This window comes from Felis catus, chromosome A2 (assembly GCF_018350175.1).
Source record: "Felis catus isolate Fca126 chromosome A2, F.catus_Fca126_mat1.0, whole genome shotgun sequence".
Lineage (NCBI taxonomy): Eukaryota > Metazoa > Chordata > Mammalia > Carnivora > Felidae > Felis > Felis catus.
In genome coordinates, this window is record NC_058369.1 from 56426881 (window position 1) to 56449403 (window position 22523).

At 53.3% G+C, this 22523-nt stretch overlaps 2 protein-coding genes and 1 long non-coding RNA gene across 10 annotated transcripts in view; 2 read left to right on the plus strand and 1 right to left on the minus strand.

Moving 5' to 3' along the window:
* IQSEC1 (IQ motif and Sec7 domain ArfGEF 1) overlaps positions 1-22523 on the plus strand; it is a 689800-nt gene that overhangs the window by 372252 nt on the left and 295025 nt on the right. The window lies entirely within an intron of this gene.
* LOC105260366 (MAP/microtubule affinity-regulating kinase 3-like) lies at positions 188-1463 on the plus strand. The gene is made up of 2 exons (XM_019825147.3): positions 188-856; positions 959-1463. The coding sequence occupies exons 1-2, from the start codon at positions 494-496 to the stop codon at positions 1448-1450; spliced, it is 855 nt and encodes a 284-aa protein (XP_019680706.3). The 5' UTR covers positions 188-493; the 3' UTR covers positions 1451-1463.
* On the minus strand, positions 2997-3876 carry LOC123384146. The gene is made up of 2 exons (XR_006594833.1): positions 3567-3876; positions 2997-3269 (listed from the first exon to the last, which is right to left on the minus strand). It is a non-coding gene; the product is annotated as an uncharacterized LOC123384146 (long non-coding RNA).

The window sequence follows — 22523 nt, forward strand, 5'->3', positions numbered from 1 at the left end:
GCTAGTTGGATTTTGACTTCTCTTTTTTTCATTTTGTTTATTTTTTTATTTTCATTTTTCTTTTTTCTCTACTCCTTTTCTCTCCCAATTTTTTTTGCCTGTTTGTTTTTACTTTTTCCTTTTTTTCTCCTTTTTTAGTTTTTCTTTTTCTCAATTTTTCTTCATTTCCTCCCTTCATTTTCTTTTGTGTGTGTGTGTGTGTGTGTGTGTGTGAGTGTGTGTGTGCGCGTGTGTGTTTTTCATTTGTTTTTTTGTGTTAGCGTTTTAGTACAGTTAGTATAGTTCATATTGTTAGTATAGTTCATAAGCATAGTATTGTTAGTATTGGCAAATTTTGTAGGTTGGTATTGTTGGTTAGCATAGTCCGTGTAATTAGAATTATTTAGCGTTAGTATAGTTAGTAGGTCACCATCCTTCAGGGGCGTAAGGCCATTACCGCTGGTGAGGAGGACGTCTGATCCCCGAGACCACCAGTGAGGGCAGCGTCCCCACGATGAAGCTGACCCAGTACATCCTAACCGGGAAGCAGTCTGATGTGAAGTTCATCAGGAAAACCCAGGAGGACCCCGCTGGCCTCCAGGGACTTTGTCGTGAAGCCCAGAATATGAAGACCTCAAGTCACCCAAGTATTGTCAAGTCACTCAAGGTGATCAACAGGAAGAAATCGTTAGTCCTCCTTTCAAAATATGTAAGCAGAGACAAGCTGTGTGACGATTTTACGCACCATGGCCAAGTGACGGAGGAGGTTCCAGACAAATTCTGCCAGCTGTTATCGGTTGTGGAGTACTGCCACCAACAAGGTATGATCGGCGGGGATCAGAAGCTGGAGACACTGCTTTTTGACAAGAAGCTGAAGGTAAAACACACGGGGGTTGGACTGAGCATCCGGTTTGCTGGCTACAAACTCCACACTTTCTGGGACAGCCCCCCTTATTCTGCCCCGCGACTCTTCCTGCAGCAAAGGGAGCACACCCCTTCCGCAAACGCTTGGAGCCTGGGGGTGGTTTGGTACTGCTTGGCCACCGGGTTTGAGCCGTTTGAGGGGGAAGTCTTCTGGGAAGCGGAACGAAATATGGAAAACAGGGAACACAGTGCTTGGATTTTCATGTCCCTGGGGAGTGAAAACCTGTGGTACACGTTGACAACCATCCAGCCCAAGATCAGCACACCAACCACAGTCCGCTGCTGGAGCTCCATCGCAACCTGTTCCAGCACAGGCCTGTCCTCAGAGCAGAGTAGTCTGACCTCCGAAGGGACCAGCATAGGGACCACGATCAGCGGGCCCAGATGCAACTCACCAGCCACAAACTCCGACACCAGCAGTGAACACAGGCAGCCAGGGAGGATGTCCCTAGAGCCAAAAAATCGGGTTCTCAAAACTCTTGGTAAATTCAAAAAATTATTCAAAAAACACAATAAAATAGAACCCCAAAAAACTGCAAATAAATGAGAGCCATAAGAGAGCCACGTGTCCGTGCCTTTATTTTATTTTGTTTTTTAACTTTAAAGGGACTTAAATGTTTGTTTTGAAACAGAAGGGACAGTGCGAGTGGGGGAGGGACAGAGAGAGAATCCCAAGTCTACTCTGTGCTATCAGCTCGGAGCCCGACGCGGGGCTCCAGCTCACAAAACAGATGGTGGGGACCAAGAGTGGGACGCTTGAGCCACTGAGGCCCACCCAGGAGCCCCGTCCCTGCGTTTTAAGTGCAGGGAACGATGCTGAGCTCCAGGAAGCCCGGGGACATGGCACAGGAGATTGGCCAGGGCGACGGGTGGGACCAGATCCAGAACAGCTTCACAGGCTGGAGGAGTGTCGGTGGGATAGTGACCTGCTGGATTTGGAGTTGTAGGAAGCACAAGGTGGAGGTGGTGAAGTTTTGGAGTGATGGGGGGTTCGTGGGTCTGGAGCCGATGGCCAAGGAAGAATTCGTGAAGAAGTCTTTGGTGCAAAAAGGTGATTTTATTAAAGCACGGGGACAGGTCCATGGGCAGGGAGAGCTGCACTGGTGTCGTGACGGTTAGCTCATTATATACCCTCAGGTTGGGAGGGGGTTAGGGAGACAGCCAGAATTCCTTGGAGACTTACTCTAGGACTCAAGGTTCCAGGACCTTGAGGGGCTAGCTGTGGCCAGGAAAATGCCGTTTCTTGCCGTTTAATGAAACCTCAGCCATGAGACCCTTTAGATGGATCTGGGCAGGCCATAAGCGTGGAGGATGATTGCCAGCATATATGTTGCGGGGGTTGAGATGAAGTAGATTTGTCATTATTTGTCATAGTGGCGTGTGGGCAGCGGGAGACCCGGGGGTGGGTCACAATGGCGTGTGGGCAGCGGGAGCCCGGGGGGTGGGTCACAATGGCGTGTGGGCAGTGGGAGCCCCGGGTCCCCTTCCAGGGACTGCCCACCTGGTGGGGAAGGAATGAGCTGGGTGGAAACACTCTGGATATCACCCTCTCTTTCCTGTGCACCCACTGGGGACCAGACCTCAGCCGGTGGATGTCCCAGCTCTCCCTACCCCACCCTCCCCCCTGCGGTCCCCCTCCTCCCTTCTGCCCTGGCTCCGGACTCACCTGCTCTCACTGGCCACAGGTGCAGGGTCCATCATGGCCCCCTTCCCTTCATGTCTCACTTTGGCCACCTCCAGAAGCTGACTTGGATGACCACGCATAGCAGGCTCTTTTTGCCCAGATGTTGGGTCAACAGTAATCCACTTATCTCACTGGAAAGTCTCAAGACACCACATAAAACCAAATCATGGCTCTGTGCCCTCTGTATACATGACAGAGAACCCCAATATAACAGACTGGTGAGCAAGGAGGTGGGGGGAGATCAGAGGGTCCCTAGTAATGGCCCCCGAGTTGGAACTACTGAGAGGCTTGTCACCTCTGGGTCCCCCAGGAGATTCATTCCTCTCTCCCCTTCATCCCCGACCAGAAACACTCCAGATTTGTGCCAGCAGACTGGTTGACTGTACTGTGTTTTAAAGGACAAGGAGTGCATAATTCACTCATTTATTCACTCAACAAACACGTTTACATGATGGTATATATGGTGGAGGTTCCAAGGGCCACAGGACCCAGTTCCTGCCCTTCAGAGCCGAGGCCACCGGGAATAGGTAAGGGAGCGTGGAGTGCAGTTCCAGAGTCAGGTTCAGATCGCAGCTCTACCGCTGACTCGCCGTGTGACCTTGGGGAAGTCACTGAACCTCTCGGGGCCTCAGTCTTCCCACCTATCAAATGCATACACTAGTTTTGCCCGCCTCGAGGACAGCTGTGAAATTGAAATAAGGTCATTTAGAGAAGCTGTGGGAACACTGCCCAGGGCAAAGTGCGGCAAGTATTTACTGCTCATTTAGCGGCCATTACTGAGCACCTACTATGTGCCAGGCACCAGGGATGCAGCAGTGATGGAGACACTGATGGGGTGCTAGGCCCCGGAGGGGTAGACAGGTGAGCAGTGCGGAATACCCAGGAGACCCCAGGTGTGGGAAAGCAGAGGCTCCTGGGGATCACACTCCCTCCACCTTTTCCTGCCCTGAACCTTCAGCTGCTGGCCCCTCCTGCTCACCTGCCAGCCAGACCCCATTGTCCTGCGGCATCTGGGGAGCGCTTTGCCAATTGCCTGCCTCAAAGGTGCACTTGTCCTAGCTCTTGCCAGCTGGGGGACCTCAGGACACTGCCTTGGCCTCTCACCACCTGCTTTCTTTCTGTGAGGGAGGACCCAGCCCCTTCCACGGGGGTTCAGCGAGGAGCAGGGGACAGAGTGGATGGCATCCAGCCAGCAGGGTCAGCTCCTGCGGTGACCGGGAAGCAGCTGGTCAGCTTTAAACACACCTGCAGCTCCCCTGTGGCTCGCGGAGCCTCGTGGTCTGTGGTCTGCAGAGGTGGCCCAGGACGGGTGATCTATCTGTGCCCCAGGTGTGGTGGAGGGGATGAATTAAAAAGGTGGCTGGGAGATGAATTTCTGGAAACACAAATTGGAAACCAGTGGAGGCTACTGATCTGCCTAATGGGAAGCCGATGGTTTCTGAGCATGCAGACAGCTCCGGCTCAGGCGGGTGGCAGGAATCGATGTGGCCCCTTCCCCGAGCTGATCGGCCCCAGGTGCACTGGGAACATGGGTCGGGGAGGGGCCGAGGAGGTGCCATACAGTTCTGTGTCTGAACCTTCCACTTCTTGGCTAATGAGAACACCCAGGGCAGAGGAGACCCCGTGGCTTTCTGTGCCTGTGTGGACCCCAAGGCTCTAAGTTCCTGTCAGGTGGCCTAATGCTGCTGCTACAGAAATTCTCTTTTGAGGTGTTTGTGAATCCCAAGCCCTCCCACCACTGAAAGTCAAGTCTGGAACTCTGAAAAGGAAGCATAGGGAGGGAGGCCACATGGAGGAGAGGAGAGGATCCGATAGAGGTTGCTATGTGTCCATGGAGCCCATCCTTCCTCTGCCTCCCTGTCCCTCCCTTCTTCTTCTCTCACCCACTCCCCTTTCTCTGTTATAGCCGAAATTGGTCACAGCGCCGTGGAAGAAGAAAGATGCCTGATGTGTCAGTAGGGAGGCGAGGGATCCTTTCCCAGTGGGAGGACTTTCTTTTTCTTCCGGTTGAGTCTAGTTTCTCTTCACCCTTTGAACACTTGGAGACATGAATTAATTCCCCTGGTCACTGTGTCACTCATTTGTCGGCTCACTCGGCTGCTCACCCCATCCGTGTCTTCCCATCTTTATTGAGCTCAGCCTTTTTTGTCAAGCAAGAAGGGAGATTTCTTAGGAGAACATAGACAGCCCAAGGACAAGCAGAGAGTAGAGTAGCTGGTCCTCCCCAAAGATGGGAGCCAGCAACTGTTTAAGACATGAGAAGCCAAGCCTGCTGTATCTTTTCGCCATTCTGGGGTCACACATTCACTCACCTCTGCTCCTCTTTGTACATCACTAGACCCTTCCATCTTTTCAATCTCTTGGCTTCTCTCCATTTCCACTGCCATGACCCTAGTGTAAAGTACTTTTCTTTTTTTTTGCCTGGGCAACTGAGGCAGCCTCCTGAATTTTCTCCCGAATCCCACCCTTGCCCACTTCCAATCTGTGTCTCTCACTACAGCCAGAGGGATTTTTAGAAATGAACAGTTTATTCAACAGATTTCACTGATCCTAGGAAAGATGACAAACTCATAAGCACGGTGTGGAACTGGATTACCACTCCCCCACATTCGGTGCCCTGTATCGAAGTGCCCTGCTCGGTTGGAGGATTATACAGCACGGCCCATGTTGTCCTCAGGCATGGCAGAGAGGCTGCTGAACAGTGAAAACAGATGTGAGCACACGCGTTAAGAACCAGTGAGTAATTTACCACTTTTCTTTTCCTTTTTCCACGACAATGGCAATATTCCAGATAGAGACAGACTGCTCCGTCAACCTGAGTGCAGAGGGGAGAGGAGACGAAGGAGAGCCACATGTGCATGTAGTCTGAGACATAAAGAAACTTTATTGTAGGCCACTGAGATTTAGAGAATTGTGTGTTACGCAGCGTAATCCATCCTAACCTAACCGATACGCATAATCCATGAACTCTTGCCCATCGCCCCATTGCTTTGCGGAGGCACCACTGGCCTTTCGGTCCTTACACAAGTTGCTCCCTCCCTCCTTACAACATTTGTCTGTGACTCTCTCTCTCCTAGGAAAGTTCTTCACTCCCACTGTTGGGCAGTTGACAGTTACTCACCAGTGAGGTCTTGGCTTCACTGTGAAGTACTCAGGAAAGGATGGCCTGGTCTCTGTTCAGAATACCTAGAATTTACCTTCTTTGTCATTAGAGCTCTTTCAGTACACTCTAAGTTGGAGGAAAACAGAGCCCAGGGATTTAGATCATGCTTCTTTGAGGCCCTACTCCACCCCCCACCCATGTGCCCGGGCCCATGCTGAGGGGCTGGAGGTAAGGGGGTACATCAGCCCTGCGCCCTGCTCCCACAACCTGCCCCGTGACGGGGGAGATAGGTGTGCAAGCGGCAGCATTTGAACCCATTATGATCGTTCTAGCAGGAAATTAGTGTAAAGAGGCCAGCGAGAAGGCCGGGAAGAGGGGGAGTCAGAGACGGCTTTGAGGAGGATTTGGAGGTGTCCAGGTGGGGGGAGCTTCCTGGGAGAGTGGGCGATGGGGGGATCTGACGGAGGGATTGTAGGGCAAGAAGTGGTGCCCAGAGTTTCCAGGACTTGAAAGAGGATGAACCCAGGAGAAGTTGGAACCAGAAGTAAATATCTGGCGTCTGTGTGTATTCCTGGGAACACAAGTGAGCGTTCCTGTTGGAGTGCCTTTGCAAGCTCATGGTGTTGGCTTCTTGGGGTCGAGGGATGGTGATAACGATGACAGTGGGTTCCAAGCCCTTTCACACCGTGGATATCAGTGGCAGGCTCTGATCCGAGGGTGTGGTGGGCGTGTGTGGGCAGCTGTGTTCCCGGACACAGCAGCGGGAGAGACATCTTTGCCTCCACTCTGCTCATTGGACATGTCTGGATGCCTTAAATTCCTGACTTTGTCTTCTTCTAAGAAAACCCGCCACGGCTCTTTCTAGTGAATCAAGGCTTCCTGTGTACACAGCCCCGTAGTCATTTAAAACGTGTATCAGGTGAACAAAATGAAAGAGAGACGAATCGCCGAAGCATCACGTCCCTGGGTATGATGTCTCTCCGCGTGATCTTGTTGTTAAAAGAATCCGCAGGGACCAGGATGAAACCAGATGCTCCATGATTAGGGGCTGTGGTCACTCAGCAGGCCCCTGCTCTGGGGAAGTGAGGTGTTTCCTGGGGTTTGAGGGCCCTGATGGGACATGACAGAAAAGCTTCTCAGCCTCCCAGAAGGTTGGAGGGTGGGCAGTGATGCTGGAAAAGTCACCCCCCTCTGTGGCCCTGGAGTTTCTCGCTGTTGGAATAGGGAGGGAGGTACCATTCCCCGACTGCCAACCTCACTGGCTGTGCGGCTGAGGCAGTAGGTGGACAGTTCTCGGAGAAGCCCATTGATTCCAAGGAATTGTGGCTGTTTGATGGTATTATCTTCATGCGGGTGTGAGGTGGCCCCTGCTGGGCTCCCCATACTGGAGGGGACAGACACCCACAGAAACTGGACCAGACCCAGCACACAAGCTCTCCTCGGGAAAGCTGACCTCTGTGTGGTGGTTGTCTAGAGGAAGGGACGTCAGCGCTCACTGGGGGGATGGGGGGTGGGAGGTAGATGGAATAGCACAACCAAGGAGGAGTCTTGTGAGCTGGGACCATAAGGGGAGGAAGAGGGGACAGGCGGGGGCAGGGGGGCAGGTAGGGAGGGGAGCAGAGGAGCAAAGGCCTGCAGGCCCAGGCAGGCCTAGGTGGTGGTGAAAGGAATGCCATCGTCCTGCCTCGGAGAGCTGGTTGAGTCTGGCACAACGGGGCCGCTTCCACGGCTCTCTGGGCTAGAGGGTGAAGCTGAGCTCCTGCCTGGCCCTCCGCCCATCTTGCCGTTTTCAGGTCCAGCAGAGCTCACCCGCAGAGCGTAGACATGAGCCTGCCCACCCGACGGATGGGAGCACGGGCTCTGGTCAGATGATGGGGGGGCCAGGGGCCCCCCCGCGGCGGACCGGAGGCCACAGGCGTGGGCAGTGTAGACGCTGAGGCTGCACGCTGCCAGGGTCCGGCTAGGGTCAGTTCCAAAGCCAGTCGGCTCCTCCCTAGGGCCCCTGCCTCTCAGACTAGCTAGTGCCTGCTGGTGAGGCTTCAGAACCTTCCAGGCCACAGCTGGAGGGATCTGGGTCTCTCCAGATCAGCACGTAGGTATCACTTAGTGTGCCCTCTCAGACTGGCATCCCCGGCAGCCTGCAGGGCCCAGCTGCGGAGCCCAACGCTGCGTGTCTGTGCTCCATGTGAAACAGTGCTGCAATGCATGAGTAGTGTCCGCAGCGGGTGAGGAAGGGGAGGCCTGGGTTATGCACGCCAGCCATTTGGCACTCCTGGTACACCCCCTCATTTTGCATATGGAGAAACTGAGGCCCAGAGGGAAGAATGCCCTCGTCCAATTGCCTGTCCTTTCACTTCCCGCTCTGGCCTCTCGACGGAACTCTTGGGACCCCCCGTGACACCACGTGAAAACAGTCAACTATGTGTGTGACAAGGAAATCATACTGGATGTGTCTGGACCCACACCATGTTTGTCTTCTTGTTTTTCCCCTTTGCCTCTGTTCTGTTTTAATACTTCGTGTGTTTCGTGCATTCTGAAGGATGGTGGGACAATGAACATCCGTGGGCCCGCAGCTCAACTCCAGAACTAGAACATTCCCAGTCACTTCCATCTCCTCCTTGCCTGGAGGTCACCCCTCTCTGCAATTTGGTGTTTGTTTGTTTGCCATTCTCTTGCTCACAGGCCGACTGAATAAGCCTAAACATTAGATTGCTTCTTCGTTCTCAAGCTCTAAAAACTTCCTCTCTGTACGTAGATCTCTAAAATTTGCATTTTTGTACTCAACATTTCCCTCTCTCTGAGCTTGAGCTGTGCTGCTGTGTAGCTGGAGTTTGCTGTCACCAGTGTGGAAAGAAATTGTGTGACTGTGCTACAATTTCTTTTTGCATTGCTCTGTCAGGGAGTATCTGGGTCATTTCCTCTCTCCCCCTCCTCTTGCTAACAGTGCTGCGACGAACTCTTCTTGGGTGTGCCTTGTGTGACTCCTGGGAGTGGATTTGCAGGGTGCTAAGGCATGGGACTGGTCAACCTAACAAGAAAAGGCCAAAGCGGTTTTCAGTGTGGCCAGACCAGGTTTCACACTCATCAACCGTGGGTGCCAGCTGATCTCCATCCTCTCAGACCCTCGGTGCTGTCAGATGTCACATGTCTTCCTCGCTGTGAGCCTGATGGATGTGAAATCTCTCACGGGGACCTTACCTTGCACTTCCCTGCATCCTCGTGACATCGGGCAGCTTTTCCCGTGTTCATCTGTGCACTCCGTTTCCTCCTCTACGACATGCCTGCTGTGGTCTTTTTGCTCATTGCCTCTCTTCTTCCTGTGGATTTGTAGGACTTCTTTATGTATTCTGGATACTGATCCTTTCCTAGTTGTACATATGCCAGAGGCCTTCTGCTTTTAGTGATTTGTCTTTTCACCCGTCATTTGGTGAAAGGAAATTTACATTTTACTGCAGTCAAACCTATCGATTTTTTTTTTTATGCTTACTGAGCTTTTAACACCTTGGTAAAGAAATTGTTCCCAACGCCAAGTTTGCAAAGATATTCCCCCACAATATCCCCCTCTTCAACTTCTCTCTTTCAAATATAGATTTTTAATGTGTCTGGAATGGGTTCCGATGTCCCAGCACCGTTTACTAACTGGGCCGCCTTTCTCCAGTCACATGTCAAGAAGCCTTTTTAAAACTCCTAAGTACTGAGCTCTTCAGATCTCTGATCATTTGTAGCACACCTGCAGTCATTCATGCCTGCTGTCCGCGTGTTCTCCCCTCTCCCTCTTTCTACCATTGCGATCCCTGGTACGTGCAGGTGCCCCAGGAGGCCCTGTGTAGCCATGTATGGATTTTTTTCCTATGTTTCTTTCTTTATCATTTTTTGAGAAGGAGAGAGAGAGAGAGTGGGGAAGGGGAAGAGACAGAGAAAATCCTAAGCAGGCTCCATGCTGTCGGTGCAGAGCCCGATGTGGGGCTCGGTCCCCTGACTGTGAGATCGTGACCTGGGCTGACAGCAAGAGTCAGACGCTTAACCGTCGGAGTCACCCAGGCGCCCCATCCATGGATGTTTTTGTGAGGATGAGGAAACAGGAGCACAGAGGAGGGTTGAGTTTGTACCACGAGACTGCATGGTCCCTTTGGACCCCGACCAGGCCCTAGCTCTCCCTCCTGGTGACTGGTCCAGGACCCGGGGATGGGTCTGCCATGGGGCCCCTCACGGAGTGCAGAAGAGCTTTGTCCCTGAACCCTGGATCCATGGTGGGTCTGGGCCTGCCCTGGACCTCCTTGGCCCTGGAGGGTGCCCTCCCCAGCTTCCGAGGCTGAGCCAGGCCAGCCGGTGTTGCTCCTGTTTGCGGCCGGGGAGTCCCAGCTCCAGTTAGAGACTTCTCTCTTTTGTAGGCTCTAGAAACTCTGAGAAGGGCCCTAAATGCTGGGCCCTCGATTAAGGGGTTTCAGAAGGCAGGAGCCCCAGGGACGCCTTGCTTTGCAAAGCCCCTTGTGTTCCAGGAACTGCTCTCTGTGGCCACCTCAAGACGAGGTGTTTTTGACAAACATGTGTCACCTGCATGACACTTGTAAGCAGTTATGCCATGGCCATAAATCTGGGCTTGTGCTGCCGAGTGCGATACCGGCTCCTACATGTGGCTGAAGCACTGCCAACGGTGTCTCTGCTGGTTTGTCTGGCAGTGGGGGGTGCCAGGCTGCTTCAGGACACATCGGCTCCCAGCCAGTGGCTGTATGCTATGAAGGTCCCAATGCCGACGTCTTTCTCAGCATCCCACTCCCCCTTCCTAACCTTCCTGGCTCCCACTGGATGTCTCACAATGTGGACACTTTTGCACCCAGTCATGCTAATTGCTCTGAAAAGAAATAAAGCGGGAGGAGTGTGCAGGGAGTGACGCAGGCCATTTGTAAGAAAGATCTGTGATCTCCGGTTTGTTTAACAAACCTACTGGGTCAGAGCCTGAAGGAAATGGGGGGGAGCCGTGCGGGTATCCGGGAAGAGCATGCTAGTCAGGAGAGCTGCACATGCAAAGGCCCGGAGGTCAGGTTGGGTCTTATGGGTTGCAGGCAGGTGTGTCTGGAGTGCAGTGAGAGGCGCAAAGCTGGGAGCAGGGTGGGAGTAGGGAGCATCGTGTGGGATGGTGAGGCATTTGGCTTTCACCTGGAGTGTCATGGAAAGCGGCTGGAAGGCCCTGGGTAGGTCCAGGAAACCGCAGAGGAGGCCAGATGGCTTAGGCGCAGCCGCTCCCGGGCCAACTAGACCTTGGTCGTAACTGTGCTGACTGTAGATCCTAGCTGTAGAGCAGAACCCAGGTGACAGCAAACATGAGGGCCAGGTGACGGTCCCGAGGCCACCAGTCCATCTGTCTGCAGCCAGGCCTCTGCCTATAGATCCTGCAGCCTGTGCATCCTGCCCAGAATGCTGGGATGCCGGGATCAGTTAGTTTCTGCTGCGGAATAACCACCCCGAAATGTAGCGGCTTGCACCAACTGTTGACTTAGCTGGGCAGCTAGCTGCTCGGGCAGGTCTTCCGGGCTCCCTCAAGCATGTGTGGTCAATGGCAGGGGTCGGCTGATTGCCGGCTGGCTGTTGGCCGGGGCGACTAGGGGCGGTGGTGAGTAGGCTACACGTGTCCCATTCTTCCAGGAGGCCGTCTGGGCTTCTGCACATGGTGGTGCCAGGGTCCCGAGAGGGTGGGCACGCAAGGCCACGAGGCTCTTTGAGGCCTATGCCTGAAATTGGCACGGCATCATTTCCACCACATTCTGTCGGCCAGAGCAAGTCACGGAGCCAGCGCAGATTCAAAGCGGGGGGATCTAGACCCCACCCCTGGTGGGAAGAGCTGCCCCATCATAGTGCAAAGGGTACGGAGACAGGGGGGTGGAGGAACAGAGCTGTTTAGGGGTCAACCGCAGTGTCCCGTGTTCTGGAGAGAGGAGCAAGGCAGGAGCCAGGGCCCCAGAACAGTCAGCCATGGCTGTGTCTCTGTCGCCCTGAAGAAACCAGACCCCCAACAATCCAGGACTAGGCAGAGGAAGCTCGGACCATTTGTTCCTTTGTCACCAAATGCCACCTAGCCAGTAGCGATAGACTCAACAGTCCCCATGGAGGTGTCTTTCTCTGGGATGCTTACACCCAAGGACTGCGGAGATCATATGGAACATCGCACACCTTTGGCACCACCTCTTCCAGGAAGCCCTCCAGGCTTCTTCTGGGCTCTCCCAGGCTCACCGCCCTGCCCCCGTCACAGAGGACAGTGTACTTGTGTCCCTCATTGGCGCATGTGTGTGTCAGCCTCCTGAGTCAAAAAGGCCAAGGCCTGAGGACGGGGCTGTGTCTCACTCACCCCGAATCCCTACTCCTAGCTGGGAGTGTGCACTGAGGATGAGGCTGGCAAGGTATGGGTATACTGGGGACCTGCGTTCAGGGCTGACTCACAGTTGATGTCTGCAAGGGAAGGGGAGGGTCACTGTACCTGGTAGCAGGCCCCAGATGAGCTCGGCCTGGAGCCGGGACGGGGGGTGCTGGGAACGCATGCTGGATGCAGGTGGCAGCCAGAGCTCAGCGGAGCAAGGGCAAAGACCACAGTCCTCTTGCAGACAGAAATGGGTCTCAAGCTCTGGGCGCCAGCACCAAGGCAGGAAGGCAGCCCACAGGAGAGCGTGCAGAGAAGCCACTCCGGGTGTTCAAGGCCAGCACTGGGCAGATGGAAAGGCAGGCAGGGCCTGCCAACCCCGAGGGAAAAAGAAACATCAGCCACGTTTGGCTATAGTCAGCTTTCGTTTACTGGAGTTTCCCTTGCCTGAGATCCACTGTACCCAAAATCAATATTATTAGCATTAAAAAAGAGAAGCCAACTAGGAGGTAGCAACCCCGAATGCACTGTGGTTTCGGTGCCATCCCAGCGCAGGAGAAAAATCTTCATCACCTTCTCATGCATACCAGAGACAAGGGAGGGAAGAATGGCGGCGGCGCGGGGGGGGGGGGGGGGGGAGCGGTCTTCACGAGGCCTCCAGGAGTGCCTCCCTGGGGCTCATAGTGAGTTAAGCCAGCCAGGCCTGCGAGTGTGCCAGCTCGTCCTGCCCACCTGGCGTCAGCACCATTGCCCCGGGCTGGGCCGGGCCGTCTCCCTTGGGGAGAGAGCTTGAAGCTTTTGCAGTTTGTAGTGGTCTGTTGTATTTAGAAACCCGAGCATCCCAGGGTCATAAATTACCTTGAACTAGTTTGCTAACCCTTGTGACTCGGTACAGCGCCTTCTCAGAAGCGGCCAGTTATGTCACGGACTGAGTGAGGCGTGGCCCAGTCCCCGCAGCGAGGCAGCGTGTGCCAGGCCTGGCGTGGATGGTAGCCACCCAGGACCACGGGGACGATGCAGGGAGGTGCCGCAGGTCTGTGCACGGCATTTCTGTGGGAATGCACTCCAGAAGGGAGAAGGGTCTGTGAGTCCATGAAGTGGGATTCTCACTCCCGGCACGTGGTCGTGAGAGCTGTACCACATGGAAGAGGCAGAGGGCACCGTGTAGTTCAGCATTCCTGTTACGTCCCTGCTGGAGGATCAGCTCCTGCTTGCACCTTTCCAGGGATGGGGGCTCATCGCTGCCTGAGACATTGCACATGGACAGGAAGTTAGCTTCCCGCAAATTCCAGCTCCATCATCTGGGTACATGTTCTGAATCGGTGCTTGCAACAGCCTGGACAGAGTGGGAGGCCGTTGCAAGGCTGCTGGCCAGCTAGGACGGCTCTCCCAGCCTTTCCTCCATTGCCACAGCCCTCTGGGCACAACAGGTGCTAAAGGGCCCATCTGGTTAGACATTCCGAGTGTTACCCCTGCACTGCAAGTTCATTGGCCACGGCAATGTTGACATCAAGAGAAACACGTGTCATTTTCTCATCTCTAGAAAGAGCTCCAACCCCCTCCCCGTTTTTGTAATCAGAAAGCAGAGGGGTGACCCACACTTTCTGGGGTCATGGGGAGGAGATTCAGGTGTGAAGGGAGCATCTGCTTGTAATGTGGGATCCAGTTCCAGGATCCCCTGGCGTTCCTTGAAATTTGCTGGAGAAACACAACCCATTTGATGTGCAAAACCAGGCTTCCAACAGAATGGGACAGCTGAAACAGCCCAAAAATGGACAAACCACATGAAACAGGTTTTGAAGACACTGAATGAACATCAGGCAACAATGGACAGTGATCCCTGAGAGGAGGGAAGTGATCTCTGTGGTGCTCTGAGCATCTTCCTTGGGAAGAGGTCATGACCCAACTTGGCAGGTGGTGTGTGTGTGTGTGTGTGTGTGTGTGTGTGTAGTAAGGGAGGGGAGGACAGAGCCTGGAGTCCTCCCTGAGTTAAAGAGGTGGAGCTGAGTGTCTGGAAAGACCAAAGCAGCTAGAGCTCACCACAAGTATCAAAGAGGACTGCACGGCATGAAGCGAGTACTCAGGACATCTGCAGAGTTTCTCCCTTGGGTATTCAGTGGAGTGCTGGCTAGGACATGTGCGAGAGAGACTGGGAAATTAACTATCCAAAAGAAGTCGGAGGTAGCAAGTGTCTGCTCTTACCAGCCAGACTAGAAAACCTCATGATGCCTGGGACATTGGCTAAAGTATTCTGAACAGACTTGCCCCAGTAGTAGGAAAGGATTAGCCCTAAGCCAAGCACTGCTGAATTTGACAACCTTAAAAACAAGACACTAAAGGATCAAGTTATTTCCACATAACTTACCATGTCCCAGAACAAAGCTCAAGGTGGTTTAGAGGAATACAAAAATATCCAGCAGGGCGAAATTCACAAAGTCTGACGTCCAGTGAAAAGTTTTATGGCATGGAAACAGGCAAGAAAATATGACCCATAGGAGAAGAAAAATTCATCAAACTGGCCCAAAATAAACACTGATGCTAGAATTAGCAGAAAAGGCCATTAAAATAGTTATTATAACTGCATGCCATATGTTCAACAGGTTGTGTATAAACATGCAAGATTTTTTTTTAACTTGTAAAGATTAAACTCTAATGCAGTCACAAAAAATATTCAAATAATTTTAAAAAAGGGTTAGGAAAAGAAGAAAAATAGAACAAGGAACCAATGAGATAGAAAGAAAACAAACAGATATGTCTAATCATTTCAGTATTCATATTAAATGTAAGTGGCCTAAATACACTAATTAAAAGGCAGTGATTGTCAGATATGGTGGGGTTTTTTTTCTTAATGTTTCTTTTTGAGAGAGAGAGAGAGAAAGCAAGCAGGGGAGGGGTAGAAAGAGGGAGACACAGAATCCAAAGCAGGCTCCAGGCTCTGAGCTGTCAGCACAGAGCCCAACACAGGGCTGGAACCCACAAACTGTGAGATCATGACTTGAGCTGAAGTCCGGCGCTTAATTGACCAAGCCACCCAGGCACCCCAGATTAGATGTTTTTAAAAAGCAAGAACTATGTACTACCTACAAGAAATACCTTAAATATAAAGATGAAAATATGTTAAAAGTAAAAGGATGGAAAACAGATGTAATAAACCAGGGGCCACCAGAAGGAAGCAGGGCTCATGACTGAGCCAGAGAAGCCTAGGGGAGCCAGGAGCTCCCATGGGAGGTGCACCTGAGAGCTCCTCTGCTCATGAGTCAGGGGTGGGGTCACTGCCCATGACATTTGCCAGTTATGCCACCAATGGCAGTCCTACCGGTGCCCTTTCTTGAGTTCTGTGTGTGAGCCCTGTCTACCTCTTCACAGTCTGGGCATCTCCGGTTTGCACAATTGCAATCCACTGTGGCTGTGAGGGGAGGGAGGATGGGAGGTGCCACTAATAGCCCCACTTTACAGAGGAGCCACTGCTCACCACCTGTCAGAGTCCTGTGGGTCTTTATTGAGATCCATAGACTATTCTGGCAGAGCAGGGCCTCAGGAATCATTGAATATGAGCCCCCCTTATAGGCAGAGAAACTGAGGTTCAGGAGTTGAGCACAACTTCCAATGGTTAACACTCTGGAGTCCTAGACTCCCCCGCTTTAGGGGCGCAGTTTGGTGAGCTCATCAAGACCCCTGAGAAGCTGCCCTCCCCCAGCAGTCACAGCTTACTAAAGCAACCAGGATGACCTGATCTATAAATGGGGTCCTGACGTTCCGCTATCACCACCCTCCCCCTGCCCCCACAGGCTGCTCACCCTCACAGCCTTGCAAAGGGGCCATGCACCCTAATGTGAGCCTCCTCAGGGCACAAAAGGGTTGCCAGACTGAGGATTGGAGGGAACCCACACTAAGCAGCTGGATTGGCCTGAGTGGGCAGCATCTCTTGGGCTGCTCTCGTCCAAAAGCTGCCATACCCCGATACAGACAGAAGTGAGCATGCCTGTGTTCCAGCAAAACTTGACTTACAAAAGCAGGCAGCAAGCCACATTTGGCTCAAGACCCGTAGTTGGTCAGCCTTTGTTCTACATATAGCAAGTCCCATGATAACCCAGATTGATCAGCCTGACTCCAGGCCAAGCGGCAGACCTGCTACGGGCCCAGGGCAGAGTAGGGTACTGGGGGGCGCAGAACTGGGCCTGGGTTCCATGTTCCGTCACGCACTATACTCCTAGCAACTTGCTTGACGTCTCTGGGCCTCACTGTCCACACCTGAAGGCTGGATCCGGAGTGCAAACTCAGAGCTGCTGGGGTCACATTACCACATAACGGAGAAAGGCTGGCTGGTGGGGAGACTTGGGCCCATCTAAGGACTCAGCTGGCTTCTCCATTGCCGCCAATCATCGCTGATAGGGACACTGGCCCCCAACATTTCAGAAGTCACAGGCCACATTTAGATGTGAACCCTCGTGGTTGTATGCTGGCCACTGACTCAGGCCAGCCTGACTTGCGTGGGGCCGACCACACCCACAAGCCGTGTCCCTTTGCGACCCCTCAGCTCAGGGCTTGTCTGCTTTTACTAGGGGACAGAGAAGACTGACTTTCCCAACAGACGCTGTTTTCGGGTTTGAAACGAGTTGCGGGGGTGGGGGGTGGGGGCAAACGTTAGAAATAGACTCCCTTGCCTCACCCGTGCGCCTGTGTTCGTTTCCACCTGGTAATAACCTTCCGAGGCCTTCCATGTTGAGCTCACATATCTCAGACTTAGCCTGTGCAAAACCTTCTTGGCTGGGTTTTTCTTAATCATTTGCTCAGTGGGTGTATTATTTGACATGTAATTGTCTTCCTGGGAGATTAACTTTCAGGGCCCTGAATGGTCTTTATTAAAATAAAGAGAGCGGTAAATTCGAGCCCTGTCCCATGGGGCATGCAGGAGACCCAGCACACCTCATACTGGGCGCGCGCATGAAGACGTTCCTCTCCGTGGGAAAGGGTCACCAGCCTGCACGTTCTCCAAGCCCTCCTCCTTCATTAGACTGACGCTGAAGGAGTGAAGGAGCTCCTGGTGGATCCGAGGAGTTGGGATGCTGCTGCCCCCTGGAGGGCCCAGAGCCTGGTGTCGTGGTGAGGAGGATGTGGATTCGCCTCCTAACCTATCCAGCAATGAGGCCATGTGACCTCGGCAAGGTCCACCACTCTCTGAGCTCCAGGGTCCTGGGCAGCAAAGTGAAGCCGCTGGTGGGGACCTAGTGGAAATACTCTTCCTGGGAGTCTGTGCTGAGCTCCAGCTTTGAGAGCACTGGTTATCCTGCAGGGCACAGTTAGCAGTCTGCGACCCACATGCTGCCTTACCCCTGTGTGTCTCCTGAGTGTGCAGCTCTGTTCAGCTCCTGGTTCCCCTCCCCAGCCCCTCTATGCATTCATTCATTGTTTCCTTCCTTCCTTCCTTCTCACACTCAGTCCATTCTCCACTGGACAGCCAGAGGGATCCCGATAAAAGCTAGGTCAGTGCCAGCCCCTCAGCCCCCTACCATGGGCTCCCTCCTCACGCACAGTGAGAAACAGCGTCCTCCCCATAACCCTCATGGTCCTGATCATCTGCCCCATCATCCTTCTGCCCTCATCTCTTCCTGCGGTCACTGGCTGGGTTCCAGGCACACTCCTGCCCCAGGGCCTTTGCACTGGCAATGCCTTCTGCCTGGCTCACTCTTCCCCCCAGACACCTGCGTGGCTCCCTCACCATCAAGTCTTTACATGGTTTCATCTCCTGGGGGCCTTCCCTGACCAGCCTGTTTGTACTTGCAACATTAACCCCTTCCCCTGAGAGGGTATTTCTATCCACAGTGCACGTCACCGTGTGCCAGATTTGGTTTACTGTCATCCCCCTCGCTGGAAAGCGGACATCCTGCAGGCAGGCCTGACCCAGGGCAGGTGCTAGGAGCTCTTGCCTGCCTCTGGCAGACCTGGATTATTTCCACCCAGCCTTGAGGGATGTGGTCTTTAGTTTGGATGGAGGGCCCATTTCAGTCTCCTGCTGCCTTAGCAGTGCCCTGAGCCCGGGGTAAGTTCTGGAGGGCTGCACAACGCCCAGCTCACCCGGCAGCCCCTGGTCTCTTCCCTCCATTGTCAGAGCCAGGAATTCCGCAGCCTGGCCCAGTGCCCAGCCCCTGCGACGCTCCGCTGATTCCGCGGAGGGGAGCACCTACTTCCTGTGGGCCAGGGACTCTTAGCCCCGTTCTTTCCCTTTTGCTCTTTGTAGATGGCACCGCCCCAAAGCAGGCCCCAAGCCTATCATCCTCCAGAGACAAAAACAGCCGGTTTGTGCCTCCCTGGCCACCCCTGCTTGTCCACTCAGGACTGGCCTTGGCCCTGTTGTGCCCTGGCTGCCCAGGACCTTGACAGGTGGCATCTCAGAGCACGTCAGCTTACGGGTGCACAGCTCTGCGTAGGGCCTTGGTCCCTGGGGCAGCGAGCACCTTATCCCTACAGGGGCCAGGAGGGTCCGTGCAGAGTAGGGTGGTTCATTCAAGTCGTGTCATGCGTCCATATGTCTGTCTATCCTTTCAGTAAATAGTCACCAAGCAGCTGTTCTCTGCCTGGCCCTGCCGTGTATGCTGGGAACAGGATGAAGCCCTGTCCCGATGGGGCCGGCCTCCCCTCTCCAAGCCTTAGGGCCCTCCTGTGTCAAATGAGAGTAGTAACATTGGCTTCCCGGGAGGCTGTGAGGAGTACATGAGACAGATATAGAACAGAATCAACAAATGTTTTCTGTCAAGGGCCAGACAGGAAATATTTTAGGCTCTGTGGGCCATACAGTCTGTCGTCACCACTCAATTCTGCAGATGCCCCAGCCACTGACGACATGTCAACGGTGGGTGTGTGGCTGCATTCCAGTGAGACCTTAGGAAAACAGCCGGTGGGCCAGATGTGGCCTGGGGGCCGTGGCCTGCTGGCCTCTGGTGCAGAGTGTCTGGGATGGGCGCAGAAGGGACAGCTGCTGCTCTAATCATGGCTGATGATGATGGTGGTGATGCTGTCCTCCTCTGGGACCCAGGACTACAGGAAAGTTGCGGTCTGGGGTTGCAGAGTGCTGGGGGCAAAGCAGGCACGAGGTGAGCGAGATTTCAACAGCACCGCTTTCTGCTTCCATCTGTTTAAGCCTCATTTAGTCTGTCTGGGTTTCCCTGGAGCCGCACTTAATCCCTAACAGGGCAGGGTAAGTTCTGGGAGAAGGGAGAGCTAGCACTTAACTCATGGCCGAGGTCGGCCAGGAGGCCCCGCAGAGGCGGCCGATCTCACCCTGCCTGGTGCCACCACTTTGAAGCAAGCCTGGGCTGTGCCCTCGGGGGCAGCTGAGTGCAGGCAGGGGCCCGGCAGTTCTCATGCGTCCTGCTTTATTGCCCGAGAGACTCCTCCGCTGGCACTGTCTTTTTCCCTGGTGCTCCGAGATCCCTCTGCTCATTGCTCTATGCAGCCCCGTCTCAGATTGTGTTCTAAATTCTTCTTAGTTAAATGTTTGCCTCCTCCCTCTAGACTACGAGCAGCTCCTCCTTTGGGAAGGGAAGAGGAAGAATTAACATTAATTGAATGTGTGCCACGTGGAGGCCTTGGGGACGAGGAGTTCAAGGAGACCAGAGAGGTCCCATGCCTGCCCAAGGGCACACAGATTAAGAGCCACGGAGCTGGGATCTGGAGTTGGGACCCTCCCTTGCTCCCTCGCCCTGCGTGCGCTCTGTCTCATCCTGACAGGAGAGGCCAGGCATGAGGAACACAAGTTGAAGTCAGAGAGGCTGGGGCTGAGAATGCCTGCTCCCACCAAGCGTCAGGTTGCTCATCTGTAAATGGGACACAGCGACGGTCACCACCTCTCAGAGTGATCCTAAGGATCCAGTGAGGTCTGGAGGGAGGGAGGAAGAGGGACAGAGAGTCCTCACCCTGTCTCTTGGGGCCTGAAGGTCACTACCGCTGGAGACTGCCCAGTCAGCCCCATGCACACCCTTCTCCCTGAGCTGGAGTGTCAGCGGCAGGCCCTTGTGCGTTACGTCCTCACACTGTCCCTGTGCCAAAGGAGTGCCTTCCAAAGAGCATGCCCCCGTGGCCAAAAAGAGTTCTGAAAGCCTTCCTAGGAAAGTGGGGAGCAGGAAGGGGTCTGCCCTTTGCCCCTACCCGAGTCATTGACCGGTTCCCAGGTGGGCCCACAGAGAACCCAGGAAATGGTCCTTAGCTCACAAGGTGGGGTGTGATGGCCTTCTGTGCTGACAGAGAGGCCAACAGAAATGCTGTGCTGTGCTGTGCTGTGCTGTGCTGTGCTGGGAAAAGCAAAGCCCGCGCCACGTTGGAAAATCAGGGTTCCAACCCACTCTTTTTTTTTTTTTATTAATGTTTATTCAGTTTTTGAGAGACAGAGAGTGAGTGGGGAGGGGCAGAGAGAGAGGGGGAGACACGGAATCCAAAGCAGGCTCCAGGCTCCCAGCCGTCAGCACAGAGCCCGACACGGGGCTCGAACCCACACACCGCAAGATCGTGACCTGAGCCGAAGTCGGACGCAAACAGACTGAGCCACCCAGGCGCCCCCCAACCCACCCTTAATCCTGGCACCCCATAGTCAGCCTCATCGTCGTCCAGCGTGATCAGTATCCCTACCACCGCCCTCATCCTGTGCCCGTCGGAAGCCAGACTGCCCCACGTGCACTGTGTGAGGGTCCAGTTCTCTGGGTCCCTTTCGAAGGATGGGGTTGGAGGGACCAAACAGTGTGCTCACGTGGGGAGGTGCTTTTTATTTTCCATTTCCTTTTTAAAATCTACATAACATAATATTCGCCATTTTAACCATTGGTGTGAGGTGGAGAGGCATAAGTAACCGTCCCCACCATCCACCTCCGGAACTTTTCCATCTCCCCAAACTGAAACCCTGTCCACATTAAACACATCTCCCCAGGCTTCTCCCCCGCCGCCCCCCGCCACCCCGGCGCCTGCAGCCACCATTCTGCTTTCCGTCTCTGAGTTTGAGGACTCTAGGGACCTCATACGAGTGAAGCCATGCAGTGTTTGTCCTTTTGTGATGGGTTCATTTCACTTCGCACAATGTCCTCAACGTTCATCCACGTCGCAGCATGTGTTGGAACTTCCTTCTGTTTTAGGGCTGCGTGATACTCTATCGTATGGCTCGGTCACGTTTTGTTCTCTCCATTCATCCATCGTTGGACACTTGGCTCGTTTCTGCCTTTCAGCCACTGTGAATCACGGTGCTCTGAGCGTGGTGTAGAGATGTCTCTTTGAGACGCTGCTTTCCATTCTTCCGGGTACCTGCCCGCAAGTGGAATTGCTGGATTGTAATGATAATTCTACAGTAAGTTTTTTGAGGAACCGCCCTACTGTTTCCCACAGCTGCTGCACCAGGTTACGTTCCACCAGCAGTGCACGCATTTCCCCCACATCTTGCCCAGTGCTGTTCTGGGTTTTGGTAACCGCCATCGCTTGGGTGCGACGTGGTATCTCATTGTGGTTTTGGTTTGCATTTGCCTAAGTTGAGCATCTTTTCGTGTGCATTCCGGTCATGTGTATCCGTTCAAGCCCTTCATACGTTTTTTTCATTGGGTTGTTGTTGTTTTTTTCTTGTTGAGTTTTAACAGCTCTTTATTCTGGATCTCAATCCCTTACCAAATTCATGATTTACCAATATTACCTCTCATTCCGTGGGTTTTCTTCTCGCTCTGTCGACGCGTCCCCTTATATACAAAAGTTTGTACTTTTGATGAATTCTGGCGTAGCTGTTTTTTTCCCTTGGGTCCTGTGTATGTTTTGTCTCTGACTGCTTTAGTATTATATCCAAAAAAATAATAATTGCCACACCCTGGTGTCATAAAGTGTCATAAAGCTTTCTGTATGTTTCTAAGATTTTTATAGTTTCAGTTCTAATGTTTAGGTCTTTGATCTGTTTGAATTAATTTTTTATATGGTGTGACGTTTGGATCTGACTTTATTCTTCTGCATGTGGAATCCAGTTTCCATGACCCCATTCGTTGAACACTGACCTTTCACCCTGCAGTGGTCTTGGCCCCCTTGTCTCAGACCATTTGACCATGTATGTGAGGGTTTATTTCTGGGATCTCTGTTCTATGCTGTGTTTGTAAAGTTTTATTGGAACATGGCCATACCGTTCACTTATGTATTGTCTACAGCTGCTTTGGAGAGAAAACAGAGTCAGAGTAGCTGTGACAGAGAAAGTCAGGCTCTGGGGGCAGCTGGGTGGCTCAGTCGGTTAAGCATCTGACTCTTGATTTTGGCTCAGGTCGTGAGCTCTTAGTTTCGTGGGTTCAGACCCAGCATTGGCTCTGTGCAGAACCAGCTTGGGATTTTCTCTGCCCCTCCCCTACTCATGCTGTCTCTCTCTCTCTCTCTCTCTGTGTCTCTCTCTGTCTCTTTCTCTCAAAATAAATAAATAGACTTTAAAAAAAAAGAAAGAAAGAAAGAAAAGAAAGAACATTAGGCTGCCAAAGGCA

Coding starts and splice junctions, on each gene's coding strand:
- LOC105260366 (XM_019825147.3), top strand. CDS start 494: ATGAAGCTGACCCAGTACATCCTAACCGGGAAGCAGTCTGATGTGAAG. Junction 857..958: donor TTTTTGACAAGAAGCTGAAG/GTAAAACACACG, acceptor CTCTTCCTGCAG/CAAAGGGAGCACACCCCTTC.